The sequence below is a fragment of the Python bivittatus genome, unplaced genomic scaffold (assembly GCF_059951505.1).
Source record: "Python bivittatus isolate LINGU-HERP-01145 unplaced genomic scaffold, Pbiv_v1 ctg000330_np1212, whole genome shotgun sequence".
Lineage (NCBI taxonomy): Eukaryota > Metazoa > Chordata > Lepidosauria > Squamata > Pythonidae > Python > Python bivittatus.
Window position 1 is genome coordinate 15,780,212 of NW_028277058.1, and position 15,419 is coordinate 15,795,630.

The 15,419-nt window shown below is 38.0% G+C and overlaps 2 protein-coding genes across 3 annotated transcripts in view; one reads left to right on the top strand and one right to left on the bottom strand.

The window, feature by feature from the left end:
- Positions 1 to 61: 61 nt before the first annotated feature.
- Positions 62 to 12,671, bottom strand: TWF1 (twinfilin actin binding protein 1). Its single transcript, XM_007426176.4, has 9 exons — positions 12,531 to 12,671; positions 10,332 to 10,409; positions 8,096 to 8,274; positions 7,018 to 7,113; positions 6,380 to 6,484; positions 5,851 to 5,976; positions 5,214 to 5,364; positions 4,415 to 4,536; positions 62 to 2,850 (listed from the first exon to the last, which is right to left on the bottom strand). The coding sequence occupies exons 1-9, from the start codon at positions 12,553 to 12,555 to the stop codon at positions 2,680 to 2,682; spliced, it is 1,053 nt and encodes a 350-aa protein (XP_007426238.1). The 5' UTR covers positions 12,556 to 12,671; the 3' UTR covers positions 62 to 2,679.
- A 38-nt stretch (positions 12,672 to 12,709) lies between these two features.
- Positions 12,710 to 15,419, top strand: part of TMEM117 (transmembrane protein 117) — a 215,539-nt gene continuing 212,829 nt past the window's right edge. Inside the window, exon 1 of one of the 2 annotated variants that reach the window (XM_088141752.1) lies at positions 12,710 to 12,866. The gene's annotated coding sequence lies outside the window, so the exon portion shown is untranslated. The remainder of the gene's footprint in view (positions 12,867 to 15,419) is intronic. The other variant, XM_088141754.1, reaches the window with a different exon arrangement.

A 15,419-nucleotide genomic window follows, 5' to 3' on the forward strand; every position in this document is an offset into this window, starting at 1 on the left:
ATCATGTATGTTTCTATTTTAAAACCAAATATATCTTTCATAATTTATTTTCAAAAACATTGTCTTTTCTAGTATGCTTTTTCCCTTAACAAATTTCTTAAACTAAGGGTATCCTAAATTAATTTTACCTTCAGAACCTTTAGTTTTATTTTTGTTAATAGTTGAATTTTATTATATTATGTAACTTCATTTCTATGATTGCGAAGAATGAAAAAAATGGGGTGGGGTGGAGAGGTCCGCCAAGACTCTTCAGTGTTGAAACATGTTTTGGATGGATAGTGGGGAGGAAGCTGTCTTTATTGTTTCATTTTAGCCTAGCAAAATTCTCATCGTGGGTTTGATGTTAAAGAAGGAGAGAGCTTTGTTACTTGTGGATTATCCCAAGGTTTATTATAACGATCATAGCGTTAACTCAAGGACTGATATCCTCACCATTTGAACTAAGAAAAGGTCTCAGGAAAACCTGGATCTAGAAAATGGGGAAAGGAAAGCTCATATATTTATTGCTGGGGTGGTGTGTGTTTTAAGGAAAGCACTTAATAGTACTGAGAGGCCTCAAACTGCATGAGCAGATCTCAAAAGAGCTTTGATTTTCCTTGTGAATTAGGAATTTGGGCAGAAAGGGTCTCTTTCCCCAGTATCTACAAATGTACCACTTCAAAAGATTCATGTCTTTACATTCCAGCATGATCAACAATGCAAACGTTAATGTAGTGGGCAGGCACTGTTTTCCTCATGCATGTTCCTTCATTGCTCATCTATTTAATTGTTTAATAGTACTCATCATATTCTTAATGATTACACAACTCAGCTTATCTTTCTTCCTATATCACATTGTGCAGGTTTAAAATATACAACAGAAAGCACCTTTTCAGACATTAATTTATCACAGCTTAGTGATGAAATCACATGCACAATTACCAGGAAGTAAGTCCTAATAAATTCACAGGTGCTTATTTCCAAGTAGACAAGAGTATTTTTGCCTTACAGGGCAACCTTTGTGTACTTTGGACCAGTTATCCACTACCAAATGATCAAAACTTCACTTCCTTTGGTTCCAGGTGATGCCCTGTTTTTGAAGACAGAGTTATTATGGGCAAAAAGCCCTAAGGTATCCTAGGTATATTATTAGAAAAGTAAACAATTCTGTCACTACTACTATACGAAGTAGTAATTGTCAAGTTGAAGCTGTAGTGTTACATTCTATATAGCAGATACTGTGAAAAATCTGCAGAGACGATGGCAGTTTGCCTTCTAAGGAAATACTTATGTACCTTTTATAAATTAACTGACAATCCACTTTATCACTATATAAGTATTTTGAATTAAGGATAGCATCAGTGCTATTTCACAAATGATTCTCTGTTCATTCAAATTAAACCTGATTAATCATTTACTGTATTTATTGATACACATTTTAGATAGGAACAAGGAGAGAATAAAAAATAAAATTTGAAATTAACAAATTTTCTATAAATGTATAGCTTATGTATTTCGTACATTCAATGCTATAAATATGAAACCTGCATATTTACAAGGAAGCAAAAGCCAGTGGAGGTAAGAGCACTTCCCATAAACATATACATAAAAAGTGTACATTGAGATTACGTTAATGTTTTTATTTTGAGTGGATAGTTTTGTGTATTTGGTCCTCTTTAAGATTTCAACTGCAAACGGGCATGTATGGTTCTAATTATTCATCTGGCCAACACTAATAAGAAAGACTGCTTACATCAACTCACAGAAACAGTGTTCTATAGCACCAAAAGATTTGTTTTAACTCAAAATGTAGTCACAGACTGTGATAGTTTTATGATTTGAGACACTTCAGAACAATTGGCTTGAGAATATTTTAATTTTCTTAAGATACTAGAAATGCATTAGGACTCACATTTTTCCTTGCTTAACAATATTGGTACTAATAGTGACAAAGTAGCAGCTTTTCTGGAGAAACTGAATCCATTTACTTTGAAAAGGAAAGTTTGTACTGTGTTCTTTAAATAGTATATTAGTGACAGAATCATCCTAATGAATAGCATTTTCTTGTTTAAGCAGAAATGAAATTTATCTGAGACACAGTTTTTGGAAAAATTACTTTTTCAGAACAAACAAATGTATTGTTAGACAGTTACATGAAAATCTAGAGCTGGATTCCAGTATCAAATGAACTAGTTTTGTACAGCCTGAGTTCAGTGGAACTTGCTCTAGGCAATTTAGACTGTGGTACAAAATGTACATACAAGCCTGGCGAATAGGCTAGGGGTAAAGAAATCATGAAAAGATACAAGGCTTATTCTTCACCATTTTTTAAAGACATAGCCTGCTTAAGAAAGATAAGGGAAATGATCAAAGTACATTTTAGGAGGTCATTAAGAGAGACTGAAAAATACCATATACCTATCTATTACAAAAGTAACAGAGTAGTTAAGACTTTTAGAATAGAATTAATATTCTACAAGGTTGTGTTTTCGTTTTGAACGAATCTATTACAACCACAGGCTGTGGACCTTATAAGATCTATAGTGGCATAGCCAGATAAGTGCAATAGAAAGTAACTTATTTTCTGTTGGAAAAGATCAATGTGGAATGCTATCAGTTCATTATAAAGATTCTTTTGCATTCATACTCCCCCAGTCCCAATATAATGTTTTGCTTTTCTACCCAACAAGCCTGCAGCATTTAGTCAGTAGGTGTTTCAGTTTCAGCTGGACCTCGGATCAACCTTCGGATTCCTCTTTTTCCCACAGGCCCTTTCGGCTTAGGAAAACTCTGTTTGTGTGCATGTTGTTTGGGATGGACTTCTTCGTAGAGAAAATCAGCAGTTACCTCATCTCCATCTTCTATTTCAATCTGTCATGAAAGGAGGAGATGACAATCTAATTTTGAAAAAGGCTCTACCCAGCACACACATAAATATTAAAGATATAAATCTTGTATTGACCATTTTATATATTTAAAAAATCTTATTAAATCCTGTCACTTACATAATAGTCTAATCAGCAAAGCTACCTATGGCCATCTTTAAGCACCACATATATAATGGTAATAGTATATAAGAAAGGATAAATAATTGCAGAATTTTCTTACCATTTAAAGATTATTTTATTTTATTGTGATTATATTTGATAAAGGTTTATATATTAAAAACATACAGCCTAGTGAATGTATGAAGTCTTCCTACAGCTACTAAAATCAGTTAGTTTAAATCTACCCAATTCTGTACAGTATCATTTACATTTACTAGCTTGTATAATCAAGCCACCTCCTAATTAAGACAAGTGCAAGAATCCATATCCCACCCAGAATGGGTTTTCTCCCAACATATTGAAAGCGTTGTGAAAAAATGTCTAGTTTGGTGGCAGCATCTTGTCAATCTTGGCTGATACCAAAAAGCTAACAAATATAGACCAGGTTCTTGGATGGTACACTAGCAGAAATCTGTAGGAATTAGGAATTCAAAAAACATATTTTGGCTACGGCAGTTGCAAGCTGCTTTCAGAAAACTGTATGGTTGTATTCATAAAGATACAGAATCAAACTGAACTTGATATACATTAGGCATGTGCCAATCTGTCAAAATCAGCCCAGCACTGAAATATGGATGACTAAAAACTACTCTGGTCAGACTTATGTATCAGAAGACTTAGACTGGGTGGGCAACTCATGGCCTCCAACCTCTTTTTTCTATTTTAGAGGACCCCCACCTCCACATTTTCAAAATTAGGTGACAAATCACTGACCATTATTGCTATTTCCCAGTGGTTTCTCTGGTGAGAAAACCAACAAAATAAATTGTGCAAAGCTTTTAGGTAGGCTACCTTAAACAGATTTTCCCTGAAAACAGTCCCATCTACTTGTGGGATATACTCCATCTCCAGTAACTCCCCAAAAATAATTTAACAAAAAACTGCAGCTCCCAATCCCAAAACCTTGTCCAGCCCTAAACTACATGAACATGGATGAAATCAGAGATGATCTTTTGTATGCTTAAGGATTGATTGATTGAATTTATATGCCGCCCATCTCCCCCAGAGGGCAACTCGCATTTTTTCATTATCTTTTGCCCCAATTCGTTACATCAGAAAATGGAACTAAATTTGTATATGGTATTATCAAATACTATAGCACTATTGAATGATCCCACCATTGCCTGAATTGTTTAATAATTTTATATCATATACTGAGAATATTTCACAATGATGTGAAACAAAGCTTAAAATTTCTGTGCAAATGTTGTGGCATGTGGTAGTAACCATTTTCATTCTATTCATAAGTCATTTGGATTCAGTAATACATCTACTGAATATTGTCTCAAGTCTTCCTATCTTTGTAGAAAAGAGACATCATATACAGAGATCTCCATTTCAGGGATATGTCAGCAAAAGAAGTAGAGGGCCTGGAGCTGCAGTCTTACCTTTCTAATGATCTGCATCCACAGCTGTCTTTCTGCAATTTCTAGGAGAGGACTCTTGCAGCTAGAATAAAGCATCCGTTCTCGTATACTACACACGTAGCCAGGCATAGAGTAGATAAAAACTGCAAAGTATTTCAAGTAGTGATGTGTTATTCCAGATAATTGTTAACCAAGACTTGTAAATATCTACTGTAAGATTAGGCAGGGGTAACTTCTCTGAAGAAAGTGAAATGAAATGCTAAGCTGGCAAGCTTTAATAGGTAGGCAAAATCTTTTTCACGGATTCCATCCATATCAATCTTTTTGGAACCTACAATTTGATGGGCTGAATGAAGCTCTGGATAGGGCAAAATGAAACCTGGGTGGAAACAAAATATGTACAGAACTTTGCATTGGAAGCTCACAGCAGGAGTAGACATACATACATTCCTGCTGGCACCTTCTGAAGACTCTATATCTTGGGCAGGCTTAATAGCTATGTGCTTCTATTATAGTTATATATTTCTGAGTTAAGGGAGGGAATCATGTGGCTATCAGGCAGGGCCAGGAAAAGACACAGCTTCCTTTTCTTTGATCACTCTCTTTCTACTAAGAAAGTAAGCTGCAGGACAGGCACTGGTTGCTGTTATCAGAGAACACAACTTACCTGTTATACAGGTGCTCTGTACTTAGGCTAAGGCCACATTAATTGAAAAAATTAAGTACACTTTGTAGCTATGCAAATTATTGGCTCAAAGACCTAGCTAAGAAACTTCTAACAGTTGTCCACCCACATCAATGCCCAGAAGTATTTACATACCAATGGATTCCAAGTAGTCCCCTTCATGAGAGTGTTTGTAAAGGAAGAAATGGTATCGTGCAGAATCCTTAGGAATTCTTCTTGGCAAATCCTTCAGTTCAGTTGGAAGTGTACTGGCCAGGACAATAATTTCGTTGTTCATATCAATTTGCTGTGGACATATGTAATACTGATGGTTATAAAAAAGGTATACAATATATTCTTGATTCAAATGAAATACAAAATAATAATAAAACCCGGGAGGGGGTGGGAATTCAAACTTTCACTCTGCTTACAAAATGGTTTTTTGGGGGGGGGGGGAATCCAAGGGAAACTTTTCAGTAAAAGGAAGCAGGGAGGTATTTTGTTGATTTTTCCATCTGTACTGCACTCATGTTTGGAAGGTTCCCAGCCACCAGAAACAGATTTTGATGTCAGGGTATGGGGATATTAATTTCTACTAAAAAAAACCCCCCATTAATGGATCAAATACTCTTTTGCAGCAGATACAACTCTGAATTCTAATTGTTAATATAATAACTCCACAGGGAATTTGTTTTCTTGTATTGGGGTGCAGTGTTTGAGTTCTGTATCAGTCTTATCATTCCACATGCAATGACGAGAAATGTATTATGTTTAAGGAATTAATTTATCTTACCAACTGCACATAATTCAGCTCCTTGTTTTTCAATTTTTCTAGTGCCTGGAGGGCATCCTGAGCTATTGGGAATGCAACTCCTTGCAAAGTTTGATGTTTAGTATCAACACTGACTTCAGTTTGTACCTGGAACACAAAATTTAAAACAGCTTCAAAAAAGGCAATTCTGTAATGCACATTTGTGCTTCACTCAAAGCACAAGAGAAGAAATTAGAATCTTCAATTACAGTCATAATTTTGAATGGTATGTTCTATCTGCCTTATGTTTAAAAGAACCTTCATAATTAAAAATGAAAGTGTCACTAAATTTGGATTGCACAAGAAGTTGGCACATGAGAGAAGAGGGGGGATTTGCTTCGATTTAAAGAACATGTGGCCAGAAATAAATCTTATTTAAAGTATTTACAATGAAAACACAAAGAGGTTAACTGTTAAGAAGAAACATGTCAGGGCTGCAGGAAATTTGACATCCAGTCTTTGCCTTAAATCCTCTAACAAAGAGTTTGGCTTCCAAAGCAAGATGCAATACCTCACTAATCTTGATTTGTCGAAGTTCTTCCTCAGCTGCCGTCAGAGGAGCAGGGGAAGATTGAGTCATCAAGAATTTCCGATAACCATTTAATGAAACATCATCCTGAAAGCACAAAACCATCAGTTTTTCATGACTGATTATTTCAAATTGCAACATTTGCTTCTGAAGCATTTCAATTCAGAATCACACTGCTTTATAATTAATTAAGGATGCAATCCTATGGCCCTAGCACATTGTTCCAGGGCCACCAAATTCTTTAGTTTGGATAATGCTCAGCCTCAGAAGAGCAAGCATCTTAGATTCTTTCTGTCTTGGAATACAAAACCAGCTTTATTGACATTTGACATTTAAAAGGCAGCGTGGCAAGGGAGGAAATAAGGAAATCTCAAATTGCCCTGAAATAATAATAATAATAATAATAATAATAATAGTAATAGTAATAGTAATAATAAAAATAATAAAAATAAAAAAACATCCAGGAAACAAACAAAAAATATTTCCTAAGCAAAAATAATATTTCAGCCACTTTAAGTTTCCCTGCTCCTCCCCAAGACATCAAATTAACACATGAAAATACAACTACTTGTTAGATTATCTCTTACAAACGGTTAAATTAGCTTCTATAGGATACATACCTTGTTTGTTCCAAATACTTCATCTTTAATATGCCCACCTCCAAATTCTTTCTTCAAAGTTGCCCGAGTAGCTGCATATAACATTTTCTGACGAACCTGGTTGTTATAAAAGGGATTAATTTGGATCTTTTAAATTGAATTAAATGAAAATTAAATGTAAAGCTACTTATCATATAGATTAAAAAACAATGCTTCCCTCTTTCTATTGTGACAGAAACATTTAATTTTAAAAATCTTTCTTGATTTCCCTTTTATTTATTATCAGTGGTTATATGACAAATATACAAAGTAATCCATAGATGTAATAGTAAAATGCTAAAATTGAGCTTAGGTGCGAAGACAACTGAGTCACTGATTTTTTTTACCAAAAAATATAATTTATCATTTATATAACAGTATTATTCATGTTATTTCACTCCCAACAAAAAGTTTATACCTTTAGGTACATTATTCACTACCCCCTAAATACTTTATTCATTAAAATATTCAGGCAATCTGGTGCTATCCAAATGGTTCAGACCACAATTCAAAATTCCCTAGTTACTGATGTTGCTAACTGGGACTGCCGGAAATTATAGTGCAAAATGTCTGGAAGGCTGTCAATCCCAGATGGAAGATTTCACATTTTCATACTTGAAACAAAAGTGTCTCATAGATCACATGGAACAGCTGAATCAGAATGCCTTAATGTAAGGATAAGGAACATCATCGTGCTTCACAAAGTATTGAATTATTATTTCCAGAATTCATTGGCACTGGCTATGCTGACAACACTTAAGAATTAAAGCCCCAAACATCTGGAGGGTGTCAGACTGCCAAGCCTGGTGAAACAAATGCCATAATCAAAAATGCACATGGACAGATGAGCATTTATTTCTATTTCAATTGGCACTATCCTTTCCACTGGGTGCCTGTTAGCCAAGAAAGATTGGACTTGAGGGTGGGGGGTGGGAAGGCGTGCACATGAATGTGTGATATGGGTAGTGTGGGAACAACCAAATAATAATTTGCAGCATAAGATGTGTTTAAAAGAATTCAATATATGCTTTGTTATCAGCGATTTACTTCTGTTACATACAGGAGAATGATCTGGTGACCATGCAACAAAGATCCATTCATATCCTTGGGCGTTCTGAGAATCTAATCTGTACAGTATATAACATGGCTGTCTGTCTTCAAGCAGAGGGAGAATAAAGGAATCATAATCCTTTTCCCAGGTTTCACCAGGCTGCTTGGCAGATCCCACAACAAGCTGCTCTGCAAAAATATATTAAAAATGATTGACAAACTATTAATGGCAGCAACATTTACATTATGATTCCTAGCAAACTACTACATAATGGACCAATAAATGAACAAAACAGTATTTCTCAACTTGGAGTCTTCCAGATGTGTTAGTTTCTAAGTCCTATTATCCCCAACATATCTGAAAGGCACAAGGCTGGGAACAGAATCCAGGAGCCATGCTGAATTCAGGAAAACCAGAATATAGCTATTAAGAATTCCTTAACAAAAGACAATTAAGGTAGAATAGAATTCAATCTCTGGCCCCTTTTTGAAATGTGACAGTAAGACAACAGAAAAGATTTAAGAGAGTGTATAGCTCAGGGTAGTGCCTATGTTTGGATGAAACACAATTAACTTAGCTGTGACTTACAATTAACCCAACTGACTGGATTTACACAAGCAACCGTACCACAAACTACTTACATACCTTAAGGCAGTGTTGTCCAAACTTGGCCACTTTAAGATGAGTGGACTTCAACTCCCAGAATTCCCCAGCCAGCCATGCTGGCTGGGGAATTCTGGGAGTTGAAGTCCACTCATCTTAAAGTGGCCAAGTTTGGACAACACTGCCTTAAGCTAAAAAATGGTTGGTTAGCTTGTAGTTCAATGTGCCATGTGCCCATAGCTATTTCACTGCTCTGGAACTGAAAATCACAGAAGGCACTGGGACTACGGTTTTGTCTTCCTTCCTTTGTTCTCTTTGTGAAAAAAAGTAACAGCTATATAGGGAGACTGCACATTGGCCTCCTCGATTCTGAAAGTAACATCCTATTAAAAGAATGATTTATTTATTTAGAGTACTTTATACAGAGTGAAATCCTACATAAAGTTATACAAATAGAAAAAGTTACTCTCAGGTAAGCAATTATCAGAGTCCAGCTAGGATTCTGGAAGTAAGGCTTACTAAGACTTACTAAGTGAACTTACTCAACAGAATTTACTTCTGAGTAAGCCTGTAGATAACAATTTCCTTCATATTAAAATAAGATGCAAATTTCTAAATCTGTAGTCTAGATTGGGAAGTTAAAAAAAAATGCAGTGGAAAACTGCCATGGGCCCAGGTTACCTGAGGAACCATCTTGTCACCATCACATTGACCCATCCCACCCAGTCCGGCAGGAAGGGTATGTTACCGACCACGTCGCTAGAGAGTTTCAACTGGTGGGGTCCAGGAGGGGAGCCTTTTCTGCCGTGGCTCCTGCCCTCTGGAATATCTTGCCCCCTGAGGTAAGAATGGCCCCCACTCTGCTGGCCTTCTGAAAGGGCATTAAGGCCTGGCTCTGCCAACTTGCATTGGGACCCAATGGGGGTTTGCAATGGGGGTTTGTGGCTAGTAGCCTGAGGATGCTCTCTCCACTTTTTTGGTTTGCATTGTAGTTTAGTTTAATTTGAACCTTTTGTAGCTTTTAGCTTATATATATATTTTAATAATTTTATAGTTTTTTATCCGTAATCCACCTAGAGTCACTTGTATAGTGAGATGGGTGGCATATATAAATTTGAAAAATAAATACATAAATAAAATAAAATAAAACTTATATACTGTTGCTAAAAAAGCAATATAGATCAAGAGTTTTCAAACTAGTTCAATATACAGAACCTGCTAGTTAAAAAAAAATTCCCAGAATTCCTGATTAAGAGGCAAAGCTCTAGTGACATAAAATTGGCTGAGTACTTTTTTTTTTTTTTGCCCATAGTCTACCATGGAATCCCTCAAGTTTTTGTGAATCCCTAGGATTCTGCAGAACATAGTTTGAAAAACCCTGACATAAATATGTCCACATATAGAATCATAGGGTTCAAAGGGACACTGGAGGTCTTCTACTCCAGCCTTCGGTTGGGCCTAGTCACCAGGGAGTCAAGCATGACTTAAGCAAGATCTCACCTAAGACCCAGGCAATTTTGACTGACAAGCAGTGCTTAGTTACAAGTGCTCAGAAACAGTACATCCATCCATCACGACACTGATTTCCTTATTCATCTATGCAATGCTGTGAGAAAGTATTGGAAAAGGAAATAACACATACCATTTTCAATAATTATTTTTAAAAACCTGTATTGGCCATTCCTAGCTCTGGCAAAGGTTTCTTTGACTTCCTCACTAGCTGAAAAAAAAGACAAAATAAAGGAAAAGATTAATGGATTTCAGGCATTTCAGTCTGGTTTATACCTATCCGTTTACTATATAAGATATGGCTGAAACACACCTGCATTTGACCAGCACTGTTAGGTAATTTTATACTACAAATGATGTCCTGTTCACATCAGAAATACTAAATAAACAAACTAGCATAATCAGAAGTACCATTTTATTTTGTGTGATTTACCCAAGTATGATATGAATCAAATCCACAAAGCAAACAACAACTTTGCTGCAATGTGTGCTGTGCCTTCAGCTGGGAGCACTGACAATAGCTAAGTCAACACAGCAAGATAAAAACACATTTTCCGATAGAAACTAGCATACAAAGAGTCACGTGAATGCTACTGAGTTACAATCAGGGCAACCTGATCTTGTTTCTAGAGGCTTATGGTCGCAGTTTAGAAAGCAGCAGGAGCCTGAATACAGTCCGGGAGAAATTCCCCTTTTCTTCATGAAAGACCTAAGGAAGGAGTTCCTTTCTCTGGGCAGCCCGTTAAAAGTGCCTAATCCTTATCCAGCTTCCAGAGGATGTCTTTAGTTGGAAACAGCAAAGATTGTTAAAATAACTGTGTTTTGCAGGTTTCTTTGCTTATCTACTTACCCAGCTGGTAGGGCATTCCTACTCTTCAGAGCTAAAACACATTCTCGAGATGGGGATAACAAAATGCATGTTCAGAACAGAGGGTTGTTTGTGAACCCTCATTTTTCTATCCTGGTTGGAATTTTCAATTTATACGCAGTACCTACTAATTCATTTTTTTTTTCATTGAGGTGTTTCTATTCCTTTTTCATATATAAGAAGTCTCACTAAATTTCTGCCACTGGCTTTGTTCAGCTGACTGTCTTACCAGCTGTTAACTATGGTTTTTGGAATTAACCCACTTTCTAATGTTGGCTCACATGTTGGCCATATACCAGGGCCTCCAAAGTGGTCAATATCAACCCCCCAGCATTGATGGGACTATCCAAGGGATCAATATTAGTAGTAGTAGCACTATTAGGTAAAGCAGTATTTATTAAATTATTTTCATATAATAAATGTTTGGGGATCAACGAACAGTCTGAAACTTCATGATGGGGTCGATGAGCTGAAGTGTTTGGCGGCCCCTGCCATAAACTAGCCACACAGGCTGGATTCACAAGTTCCTGTAAGCTAAACTATGACTCGCTAGTTGACGGTTCAGCCTCTCGCCGACTATTAGCAATTACTGGATTTCAGCAAGGTTTCCTTCCCGTGCAGGGCGATCGGACGGTAAATCCCGGAGCTGACTTCGTTTCCAATTCATACATATACACACACCCACACGCAGAGAGAAAATGAGGATGAGGTTAGCATTTTCCATATAAGGCGTTCTAGTCAAAGGCAAGCACGCGAGAGTTGAAGGTTGACCAGCGCGGTCCAAAACAGGCATTTTCCCTGAGGCGCTAATCGTTTGGCTTGAAAGCCTCCACTCGTCCGCGAGCAGGTGCGACTCCTAGGAGGCCACCGCAACTCGCCGCCGCCTACTCCGCCTCCTCTCAATCTCCTTCGCAACATCACCCTGGTGGCAATTCGGAGACGAGTCCCTCCACAAGCCCGTCGCTCCACGGCGCTGTGTGTGTTTGCTTTGAACAATAGCAAAAGCCCGTGTTGGACGGACTTTGGAACGATTCGATCACTTTATGGGCTCAGTAGCCAGTGCGAAGAGCTGAGAAAAGGGAGGACGTATAAAGCCTGTAAGCCAAGTCTCCTCTTCCTTGTCCGGAATTAAGTTTCTGACCTGGACTTCTCTTCCCCTATCGACAACACTGATCAGTAGCGCAAAGCACTCTGCATATACTCAGAGGCATTCCTCGCTTTCTTCTAAAAAGAAAGGCGCAAATTCCAGAGACGGGAATTGCACGTCTGTCTCGAGTGCGGGTGAATTAAATCTAAACGCCGGAAGTTTGGCCCCCCTCTCGCTGGTTCGGTTCCCCTCTAGTGGTCCCTGACAGAGCCCATCGGATGCAAGGGGGAAGGGTTACCGCTCTCTCCCCGCGGGGAACCCCCCCCCCCAAAAAGGAAGGAGAGAAACCCGAAGCCACGGATCTCCCCGAAAGATACCTTGGATGCCGGTCTGGTGGGACATGACTTCAGCAGCAGCAGCAGCTTCCTACACTGGCAACCCCGGGCAGCGGGCAAACTACGAGCCACCGCCAAGAGCCCGGACCGGCGCGGGACGCTCACGTGACGCCTCGCCACCACTCAGGCGCTCGCACGCCTTCGCCCGGCCGGCAGCGGCTCCTTCCGGCTGGAATTGCGCCGGGAGCCACGGGGAGCGCCGCCCTTTGCCGCTGCTGCATCCCAGCGCCGCTCGCTGGAAGAAAGGGGAGGCACGAGGCTCGTCTCGCAACGTTTCTTCACGTGTTAGCGAGCGATCCCGGACGCGCTGAGCTCCAGGTCAGCTCCCCTGGCTTTGATTCATCTCGTTCCCAAGAACTCTTCGTAGGGTTGCAGGCAGCCAACGTAATCCTAGTCTAGACCAGTTCACCCCCTCTTTAGTAGAGAAACTGAGACATAAGAATGAGAAACTTATTTTTGGTCTTGTCCTTAAATGTGCCTTGGCCATATTAAAACACTTCGTTTAAAAACGTAACAAAAACCGAACCCTGCGAATTCTTTACTTGAAAGCAAAAGCTTTCGGATGAAACGCAGCCCAAAAATCTTCCTCCGTTAATCAGTTGGTTAGTTTTTAAGGTGTCACAAGACTGTCTTTGTTGTTGCTGTTACAATGGACTTAAATGATTAAATTTCTGAGTCCATAATTAAGGGCAGAGTGCATAAGACCCAGACTTAATATCGTGAGTTTACCTGGAGTAGATACTGTATAATGATGACTGTAGGCCCAAACAGCAACCCTAAATCTCTTCAAGTGACATGCTTCCAGGAAAATGTGAAAGATTACAGTTCTAACAATCCGCCTGAACTAGCCCGAGTCAGTTATATATTCACTTACAGAGGAATCTCACCCAGTTTATAAGAAGACCGCAGTCATAAGTTTTACTCAGAAATAAGGCCTTCCAAGCTGTATACCTACTAAAAAAGGCAAAGACGCCCTCAAGTGGAGCTTAAGGTTGTTTGCCATTTACTTTTTTTGGAGATGTTGAGTAACTATGCCTAGAAATGGGATGAGTAAATATAGAAGGTTTTTAAACATCTGTCAGTCCAATTTATCTGAAAGAGAAGCTAATTACTTTCTAAGCCAGTGGCTTTCAAACAAGCTTTCGTAGCACTGCAATCTGAAAATAAGTTTTTCTGAAATCAGTTGTTTTAATTTTAAGAGATATTGGGTTGGAATGTTGCTAGTAAGAAATATAACTATCATTGTAAAACACAATTATTCCAATTTCACATTTTTCATGATATGATAAATGTTTTGTTTACTTTGAATCACTCAAATTAGCCTTCTGTATCTCTTTCTTGCTGCATAGTAGTCACTGAAGTTTTGCAGCCCAGATATAGTAAGAAAAACAAACTTAAACTTAGCCATAAAAAATGCAAAGGAGACACTATGGTTTAATTAGAGACTCAAGTGGCAGGGGAGATTCCAATTCAAATCTGCACTAAACCAGTTATCTGTCAATCTTGATACCAGACTGCCTGAATTACAGTATTTCCTGATTTGTAGCAATCCTCAGCTAGATAGATTCTTCAGAGGCCTCTATGAGGTAAAGTACAACAAATTACTATTGAAAAGACAGATTTTTCAGTGGAGACACTTCACCTGTGGATAAAGCATGAAAGCCGGCTGGGTGACTTTGGGTCAGTCACTCTCTCTCAGCCCAACTCACCTCACAGGGTTGTTGTTGTGAAGAAAATAGGAGGATGGAGTATTAGGTACATTCACCCTCTTGAGTTATTTATAAAAATAAGAAAGGGAGGATAAAAAAAAATCTAAAAATAAAATAAAAATGAATGGCTAAGCCAGTGCCTATTTCCCTGTCATTTCAATGCCAAACAAATACTTGTTTTATCACTGGCCAAAACCCTGCTTAGCCTTTTAAAATATTAGTTACTTGGTGAACTTATTGAATCTTTTTTATCTGCTATTTAATGTTATTCTATATCATATTTTAAATTGTTTTAATGTTCTTTTAAATTATTAGCATGCCACCTGTTTAAATTATTTGCACACCATTTGCTATTAGTTAACCTATATGTGATGTAAAATTAATAAAACTTACAGAATAGCTGGCTTTGCACAACATGCTAGCACATGGTTGACTGAGCCATAAATTAACCCAATTGTCTGGATTTGTACCACACCCTGAACCAGAAACTAATCACATGAAATGAGTTTGCATATACAGTACAGTAAGCCACAAATCAGCCAGCCACATTTTAGCCTAAAGTGTTCATGAGCCAAGCTAATCTAACGTGGATAAAATAAAAGGAACAAAGACAAGAAACTTATAATTAAAACAACCCTTAAGGGCACTGAGGATCACATCTTGTTAGCATGTCTTGAGATTCTTATGTGCTGAGACAACTTGCTTTCTTATATTATGGGAAATGTGCTTAAAATTCTTGCATGCAGCCCACATAAGCTATTATTAATGCTTCTCTGTATTATTTCTGTGGCTATTATTCTTGCCTTACCTGCTGCTTACATAAGCCTAATTCTCTGTTCTCTCTTCCTGACTCATAGTGCAACCTGTAGCCACATTTTTCTCTCTCTCAGATCCTTTCCCAACATTTGCCCATTTCTGCAGAATTATTGTAAGAACTATCAGGGACTGGTTTCCTTTCTTAGACTTTATGAAGACTTGCCACCTCTCATCTCTTCTGTCAGGGTTTTGATGCCTTTACAGCTGAGAGGACTCCAAGAGTTGTCTTTCCCTATTAATAAATCTCCATGAAGGGGAAAAATTTCACCTTCTAAACCTGTTCCTTCAATTATCTAGTTTATCCAAAAACAAAACAAAACAAACACCTCAGAGCCACTAGGTATGG

Excerpts from the sequence above, each read along its gene's own strand:
- TWF1 (XM_007426176.4), bottom strand. The coding sequence starts at position 12,555 with ATGTCCCACCAGACCGGCATCCAAG. Across the intron at positions 8,275-10,331 it reads AAAAATAATTATTGAAAATG|AGCAGCTTGTTGTGGGATCT; the intron begins GTATGTGTTATT and ends ATATTTTTGCAG. Across the intron at positions 2,851-4,414 it reads GGATGCAGATCATTAGAAAG|ATTGAAATAGAAGATGGAGA; the intron begins GTAAGACTGCAG and ends CTTTCATGACAG.